The 9,129-nt window shown below is 51.6% G+C and overlaps 1 protein-coding gene across 1 annotated transcript; it reads left to right on the top strand.

The window, feature by feature from the left end:
• Positions 1 to 4,949: 4,949 nt before the first annotated feature.
• LOC138359585 (uncharacterized protein C11orf24 homolog) lies at positions 4,950 to 6,235 on the top strand. The gene is made up of 2 exons (XM_069318933.1): positions 4,950 to 5,716; positions 6,208 to 6,235. The coding sequence occupies exons 1-2, from the start codon at positions 4,950 to 4,952 to the stop codon at positions 6,233 to 6,235; spliced, it is 795 nt and encodes a 264-aa protein (XP_069175034.1).
• Positions 6,236 to 9,129: the final 2,894 nt, after the last annotated feature.

Raw genomic sequence — 9,129 nt, 5'->3', positions numbered from 1 at the left:
TTTTCAGTTGCATATGTCCTGGGGACCATTCAGGCTTGTTCGCATTTGTGTTCCTCACGTGTTGCCCCAAAGAATGAGGTGATTTGGTAAAATGCTATGCCCAAGATAACTATCCGAGTGCCGGCGGTGGGGTGGTTCAAATAGCCTCGGCTATCACCTCATTATGTCCGGTCGTGATGGTCAAGTGGATTAAGGCGTCTTGTACATACCAGATGCGTTGCTTCTGGGAGTATGGGTTCGAGTCACTTCTGGGGTGTGAGTTTTCAGTTGCATATGTCCTGGGGACCATTCAGGCTTGTTCGCATTTGTGTTCCTCACGTGTTGCCCCAAAGAATGAGGTGATTTGGTAAAATGCTATGCCCAAGATAACTATCCGAGTGCCGGCGGTGGGGTGGTTCAAATAGCCTCGGCTATCACCTCATTATGTCCGGTCGTGATGGTCAAGTGGATTAAGGCGTCTTGTACATACCAGATGCGTTGCTTCTGGGAGTATGGGTTCGAGTCACTTCTGGGGTGTGAGTTTTCAGTTGCATATGTCCTGGGGACCATTCAGGCTTGTTCGCATTTGTGTTCCTCACGTGTTGCCCCAAAGAATGAGGTGATTTGGTAAAATGCTATGCCCAAGATAACTATCCGAGTGCCGGCGGTGGGGTGGTTCAAATAGCCTCGGCTATCACCTCATTATGTCCGGTCGTGATGGTCAAGTGGATTAAGGCGTCTTGTACATACCAGTTGCGTTGCTTCTGGGAGTATGGGTTCGAGTCACTTCTGGGGTGTGAGTTTTCAGTTGCATATGTCCTGGGGACCATTCAGGCTTGTTCGCATTTGTGTTCCTCACGTGTTGCCCCAAAGAATGAGGTGATTTGGTAAAATGCTATGCCCAAGATAACTATCCGAGTGCCGGCGGTGGGGTGGTTCAAATAGCCTCGGCTATCACCTCATTATGTCCGGTCGTGATGGTCAAGTGGATTAAGGCGTCTTGTACATACCAGATGCGTTGCTTCTGGGAGTATGGGTTCGAGTCACTTCTGGGGTGTGAGTTTTCAGTTGCATATGTCCTGGGGACCATTCAGGCTTGTTCGCATTTGTGTTCCTCACGTGTTGCCCCAAAGAATGAGGTGATTTGGTAAAATGCTATGCCCAAGATAACTATCCGAGTGCCGGCGGTGGGGTGGTTCAAATAGCCTCGGCTATCACCTCATTATGTCCGGTCGTGATGGTCAAGTGGATTAAGGCGTCTTGTACATACCAGATGCGTTGCTTCTGGGAGTATGGGTTCGAGTCACTTCTGGGGTGTGAGTTTTCAGTTGCATATGTCCTGGGGACCATTCAGGCTTGTTCGCATTTGTGTTCCTCACGTGTTGCCCCAAAGAATGAGGTGATTTGGTAAAATGCTATGCCCAAGATAACTATCCGAGTGCCGGCGGTGGGGTGGTTCAAATAGCCTCGGCTATCACCTCATTATGTCCGGTCGGGATGGTCAAGTGGATTAAGGCGTCTTGTACATACCAGATGCGTTGCTTCTGGGAGTATGGGTTCGAGTCACTTCTGGGGTGTGAGTTTTCAGTTGCATATGTCCTGGGGACCATTCAGTCTTGTTCGCATTTGTGTTCCTCACGTGTTGCCCCAAAGAATGAGGTGATTTGGTAAAATGCTATGCCCAAGATAACTATCCGAGAGCCGGCGGTGGGGTGGTTCAAATAGCCTCGGCTATCACCTCATTATGTCCGGTCGTGATGGTCAAGTGGATTAAGGCGTCTTGTACATACCAGATGCGTTGCTTCTGGGAGTATGGGTTCGAGTCACTTCTGGGGTGTGAGTTTTCAGTTGCATATGTCCTGGGGACCATTCAGGCTTGTTCGCATTTGTGTTCCTCACGTGTTGCCCCAAAGAATGAGGTGATTTGGTAAAATGCTATGCCCAAGATAACTATCCGAGTGCCGGCGGTGGGGTGGTTCAAATAGCCTCGGCTATCACCTCATTATGTCCGGTCGTGATGGTCAAGTGGATTAAGGCGTCTTGTACATACCAGATGCGTTGCTTCTGGGAGTATGGGTTCGAGTCACTTCTGGGGTGTGAGTTTTCAGTTGCATATGTCCTGGGGACCATTCAGGCTTGTTCGCATTTGTGTTCCTCACGTGTTGCCCCAAAGAATGAGGTGATTTGGTAAAATGCTATGCCCAAGATAACTATCCGAGTGCCGGCGGTGGGGTGGTTCAAATAGCCTCGGCTATCACCTCATTATGTCCGGTCGTGATGGTCAAGTGGATTAAGGCGTCTTGTACATACCAGATGCGTTGCTTCTGGGAGTATGGGTTCGAGTCACTTCTGGGGTGTGAGTTTTCAGTTGCATATGTCCTGGGGACCATTCAGGCTTGTTCGCATTTGTGTTCCTCACGTGTTGCCCCAAAGAATGAGGTGATTTGGTAAAATGCTATGCCCAAGATAACTATCCGAGTGCCGGCGGTGGGGTGGTTCAAATAGCCTCGGCTATCACCTCATTATGTCCGGTCGTGATAGTCAAGTGGATTAAGGCGTCTTGTACATACCAGATGCGTTGCTTCTGGGAGTATGGGTTCGAGTCACTTCTGGGGTGTGAGTTTTCAGTTGCATATGTCCTGGGGACCATTCAGGCTTGTTCGCATTTGTGTTCCTCACGTGTTGCCCCAAAGAATGAGGTGATTTGGTAAAATGCTATGCCCAAGATAACTATCCGAGTGCCGGCGGTGGGGTGGTTCAAATAGCCTCGGCTATCACCTCATTATGTCCGGTCGTGATGGTCAAGTGGATTAAGGCGTCTTGTACATACCAGATGCGTTGCTTCTGGGAGTATGGGTTCGAGTCACTTCTGGGGTGTGAGTTTTCAGTTGCATATGTCCTGGGGACCATTCAGGCTTGTTCGCATTTGTGTTCCTCACGTGTTGCCCCAAAGAATGAGGTGATTTGGTAAAATGCTATGCCCAAGATAACTATCCGAGTGCCGGCGGTGGGGTGGTTCAAATAGCCTCGGCTATCACCTCATTATGTCCGGTCGTGATGGTCAAGTGGATTAAGGCGTCTTGTACATACCAGATGCGTTGCTTCTGGGAGTATGGGTTCGAGTCACTTCTGGGGTGTGAGTTTTCAGTTGCATATGTCCTGGGGACCATTCAGGCTTGTTCGCATTTGTGTTCCTCACGTGTTGCCCCAAAGAATGAGGTGATTTGGTAAAATGCTATGCCCAAGATAACTATCCGAGTGCCGGCGGTGGGGTGGTTCAAATAGCCTCGGCTATCACCTCATTATGTCCGGTCGTGATGGTCAAGTGGATTAAGGCGTCTTGTACATACCAGATGCGTTGCTTCTGGGAGTATGGGTTCGAGTCACTTCTGGGGTGTGAGTTTTCAGTTGCATATGTCCTGGGGACCATTCAGGCTTGTTCGCATTTGTGTTCCTCACGTGTTGCCCCAAAGAATGAGGTGATTTGGTAAAATGCTATGCCCAAGATAACTATCCGAGTGCCGGCGGTGGGGTGGTTCAAATAGCCTCGGCTATCACCTCATTATGTCCGGTCGTGATGGTCAAGTGGATTAAGGCGTCTTGTACATACCAGATGCGTTGCTTCTGGGAGTATGGGTTCGAGTCACTTCTGGGGTGTGAGTTTTCAGTTATATATATATATATATATATATATATATATATATATATATATATATATATATATATATATATATATATGTGTATGTTGTACCTAGTAGCCAGAACGTCGTACTCGGCCTAGTATGCCAGGCCCGATTTGCCTAATAAGCCAAATTTGCCTGAATTGATATAATTTCTATAATTTTTTTCTTATGAAATGATAAAACTACCCATTTCATTATGTATGAGGTCAATTTTTTTTAAATTGGAGTTAAAATTAACATAGATATATGACCGAACCTAACCAACCCTACCTAACCTAACCTAACCTACTATCTTTATAGGTTAGGTTAGATTAGGTAACCGAAAAAGTTAGGTTAGGTTAGGTTAGGTAGGTTAGGTAGTCGAAAAACAATTAATTCATGAAAACTTGGCTTATTTGGCAATGGGAAAGTTTATATAGATTTGGAAGAACTAAATAGTTTTCCATTGTAAATACAAGATCAGCTTAATGTACAATAGTTATTGCTGAACAAGAAAGGGAAAAGACAGCTTTCATGGATGGAATCAAACTTGTGGTGATTCCATATGTGGTGTGAAGACTGGAGGAGATTGTGGTACACTTACCCCATCCCCCGGACCCTCCACCTCCTTCTATCTTACCTCTCTTTCTCTCTCGCATCCTCCCTCTCTCTCTTATTTTTGTTCCTCTCTCCTTCCTACCCCACCTCCCTTTCACGCCTGAGTAATAATGGATATCCCTACCGTCCGTCGGCCGCAGGAACCGCTTTGGCTCGGAGGGTCACTGTTCTAACACATTCACCTACACAGTGAGTTATTTATGAGGCTTCAAGCAGCCCAGAGAGGGTGTATTTAGTAGGTCTGTAGAGTAGTGCATCTAGCAGGTGTATCCCTCAGGTGTGCTCAGTAGGTGTGTCCAGTAGTATATCTACCAGGTGTATCCACCAAGTGTATCCCTCAGGTGTGTCCAGTAGTATATCTATCAGGTGTATCCCTCAGGTGTGTCCAGTAGGTGTATTCAGAAGATTTTAAAAACCCAGTGATTACACGAGGTCAAAACTATTCAATATTACCTAAATTAACCCTCCATGTTCACGTTTGCACCCTGAGGTTGTATTAATTGCAATTATTGATCATGCAATGATATACGTTTAAGTGGCAGCATGCTGATAGTATTCCTAACGATGTTACTTGCTCGTATTATTAAATACAGAGAATCTATATGTTGATGAGTGAGGTGGGAAGAGTTATGCATAGTCCTTCACACGTGTGGGGCGACAGACACGTCTGTGACGAGTGAGGAGGCCATGATGGTTCATGTGGTGGCTGCCACCGCCACACCTGCCACCGTCACACCTGCCACCGTCACACCTGCCACCGTCACAGCTGCCACCGTCACACCTGCCACCGTCACACCTGCCACCGTCACACCTGCCACCGCCACACCTGCCACCGTCACACCTGCCACCGTCACACCTGCCACCGTCACAGCTGCCACCGTCACACCTGCCACCGTCACAGCTGCCACCGTCACACCTGCCACCGTCACACCTGCCACCGCCACACCTGCCACCGTCACACCTGCCACCGTCACACCTGCCACCGCCACACCTGCCACCGCCACAGCTGCCACCGTCACACCTGCCACCGTCACAGCTGCCACCGTCACACCTGCCACCGTCACAGCTGCCACCGTCACAGCTGCCACCGTCACACCTGCCACCGTCACACCTGCCACCGTCACACCTGCCACCGTCACACCTGCCACCGTCACACCTGCCACCGTCACACCTGCCACCGTCACACCTGCCACCGTCACACCTGCCACCGTCACACCTGCCACCGTCACACCTGCCACCGTCACAGCTGCCACCGTCACAGCTGCCACCGTCACACCTGCCACCGTCACACCTGCCACCGTCACACCTGCCACTGTCACACCTGCCACCGTCACACCTGCCACCGTCACACCTGCCACCGTCACACCTGCCACCGTCACACCTGCCACCGTCACACCTGCCACCGTCACACCTGCCACCGTCACACCTGCCACCGGAAAGGTCGAGGGCCTTGATGTGTATATATTGCTAGGAGGAAGACTCGTGTTTTTGAAGTTTAATTTTTTCGGACAATACATAGTATAGTCCAATGTTCTACTATCTAATTGCTTAGTACGTCGATGTTTGTAATATAGTGCACATTGTTATCAAAAGTACTCTCTAAAGAGGAGGATAGGTTGATATAATTAATAATATTTCTTAAATCATTTAACGTTAACATAGGTCTACTCCAACAAGCCTATGTTCCAACCCCAACATCATTTCCCTTGCAAATTTGGGTAAGGCTAGTCTATAGCGTCTGGCCTTCAGCTTTGGACAGACATACAGCCAGGCAGAGAGACAGACAAGCAGACAGACAGGAAGGAAGGCAGGCAGGCTGGCAGGAAGGAAGGCAGGCAGGCTGGCAGGAAGGAAGGCAGGCAGGCTGGCAGGCAGGCATACATTCTCTCATATAGTATTTATTATACAATGTAATTTGGAATTTATTCATGTGAAATTTTTTTACCAGATTCTTTGATAGACCAGTAATGTATTGATCATTATATTAAATGGTATTGTTGGCCAACTGTGAAAACTTTAGATATTGTTGTGTTGAACCGCATGAAGGGTTGACCTGCCCTCAGTGACTGGTGGCACCTCATGCTCTGCCCTCAGTGACTGGTGGCACCCCATGCCCTGCCCTCAGTGACTGGTGGCACCTCATGCCCTGCCCTCAGTGACTGGTGGCACCCCATGCCCTGCCCTCAGTGACTGGTGGCACCCCATGCCCTGCCCTCAGTGACTGGTGGCACCTCATGCCCTGCCCTCAGTGACTGGTGGCACCCCATGCCCTGCCCTCAGTTACTGGTGGCACCTCATGCCCTGCCCTCAGTGACTGGTGGCACCTCATGCCCTGCCCTCAGTGACTGGTGGCACCCCATGCCCTGCCCTCAGTGACTGGTGGCACCCCATGCCCTGCCCTCAGTGACTGGTGGCACCTCATGCCCTGCCCTCAGTGACTGGTGGCACCTCATGCCCTGCCCTCAGTGACTGGTGGCACCTCATACCCTGCCCTCAGTGACTGGTGGCACCTCATGCCCTGCCCTCAGTGACTGGTGGCACCCCATGCCCTGCCCTCAGTGACTGGTGGCACCTCATGCCCTGCCCTCAGTGACTGGTGGCACCCCATGCCCTGCCCTCAGTGACTGGTGGCACCCCATGCCCTGCCCTCAGTGACTGGTGGCACCTCATGCCCTGCCCTCAGTGACTGGTGGCACCTCATGCCCTGCCCTCAGTGACTGGTGGCACCTCATGCCCTGCCCTCAGTGACTGGTGGCACCCCATGCCCTGCCCTCAGTGACTGGTGGCACCCCATGCCCTGCCCTCAGTGACTGGTGGCACCTCATGCCCTGCCCTCAGTGACTGGTGGCACCCCATGCCCTGCCCTCAGTGACTGGTGGCACCTCATGCCCTGCCCTCAGTGACTGGTGGCACCTCATGCCCTGCCCTCAGTGACTGGTGGCACCCCATGCCCTGCCCTCAGTGACTGGTGGCACCCCATGCCCTGCCCTCAGTGACTGGTGGCACCCCAAGGTTGCAGGACAGTGCCGCTGTCAATTAAGTCTAGCTTTTATTTTCTAGGCCAATTATAATTGTCCATTACACGTGTATATAATACAACTGTTTGGTGTGAATTAATCAGGGAGTTTGCCAAGCTCTCAGTGCAGTAAATATATATGTATAGAATTACCAGTGAACATTACCTATGTGGTATTATTTTAACATGTTATTTTGTCTAAAATTCCTTAACCATTTAAGTTAATCAATAACCCAGTGAGTTGCAGAGTTGATTTCCTTGTTATATCAGTTTTATGTTTTGTTTACGAGTTGGGAAGCTCAGTGATTGTTGACATCTTGCAGTAGTTTTAATTCCATTTCCATCTGCTTGACTTCTTTCAGTGGAATTGGAGTGAGTGTTCTTGACAATGGCAGCCGTATTCCAACGTTAACAGTCACATAGCTGTGACTGTTAGACTCAGGTGTGTCTTTCAGGTGTGTCCATCACGTGTATCCCTCAAGGGTGTTCTTCAGGTGTGTCTCTCAGGTGTGTCCCTCAGATGAGTCCCTCAGGTGTGTCCCTCAGGAGTATCCCTCAGGTGTGTCCCTTAGGTGTGCCCTCAGGTGTGTTTTTCAGGTGTGCATGGTAGTACTTCATCTCAATATCATATCCACCTCCAACACCCACACACCACCATCACCCACCAGACACCCGGGTGTGGGTACAGTAGCCCCCAGACACCCGGGTGTGGGTACAGTAGCCCCCAGACACCTGGGTGTGGGTACAGTAGCCCCCAGACACCTGGGTGTGGGTATAGTAGCCCCCAGACACCCGGGTGTGGGTACAGTAGCCCCCAGACACCTGGGTGTGGGTACAGTAGCCCCCAGACACCTGGGTGTGGGTACAGTAGCCCCCAGACACCTGGGTGTGGGTACAGTAGCCCCCCAGACACCCGGGTGTGGGTACAGTAGCCCCCCAGACACCCGGGTGTGGGTACAGTAGCCCCCCAGACACCCGGGTGTGGGTACAGTAGCCCCCAGACACCCGGGTGTGGGTACAGTAGCCCCCAGACACCCGGATGTGGGTACAGTAGCCCCCAGACACCTGGGTGTGGGTACAGTAGCTCCCAGACACCCGGGTGTGGGTACAGTAGCCCCCAGACATCCGGGTGTGGGTGCAGTAGCCCCCAGACATCCGGGTGTGGGTACAGTAGAACCCAGACACCCGGGTGTGGGTACAGTAGCCCCCAGACACCTGGGTGTGGGTACAGTAGCTCCCAGACACCCGGGTGTGGGTACAGTAGCCCCCAGACATCCGGGTGTGGGTGCAGTAGCCCCCAGACATCCGGGTGTGGGTACAGTAGAACCCAGACATCCGGGTGTGGGTACCGTAGCCCCCAGACATCCGGGTGTGGGTACAGTAGAATCCAGACACCCAGGTGTGGGTACAGTAGCCCCCAGACACCTGGGTGTGGGTACAGTAGCTCCCAGACACCCGGGTGTGGGTACAGTAGCCCCCAGACACCCGGGTGTGGGTACAGTAGCCCCCAGACACCAGGGTGTGGGAACAGTAGCCCCGACACCTGGGTGTGGGTACAGTAGCCCCCAGATACACGGGTGTGGGTACAATAGCCCCAGACACTCAGGTGTGGGTAAAATAGCCCCAGACACCCAGGTGTGGGTACAGTAGCCCCCAGACACCCGGGTGTGGGTACAGTAGCCCCCAGACATCCAGGTGTGGGAACAGTAGCCCCGACACCTGGGTGTGGGTACAGTAGCCCCAGACACCTGGGTGTGGGTACCGTAGCCCTCAGAAACTCGGGTGTGGGTACAGTAGCTCCCAGACACCTGGGTGTGGGTACAGTAGCCCCCATACACCCAGGTGTGGTTACAG

The sequence above is a fragment of the Procambarus clarkii genome, chromosome 91 (genome assembly GCF_040958095.1).
Source record: "Procambarus clarkii isolate CNS0578487 chromosome 91, FALCON_Pclarkii_2.0, whole genome shotgun sequence".
In the NCBI taxonomy this organism is placed as follows: domain Eukaryota; kingdom Metazoa; phylum Arthropoda; class Malacostraca; order Decapoda; family Cambaridae; genus Procambarus; species Procambarus clarkii.
The sequence above is the reverse complement of the archived record's forward strand: the minus strand, read 5'-3'. Positions and strand labels throughout refer to the sequence as shown.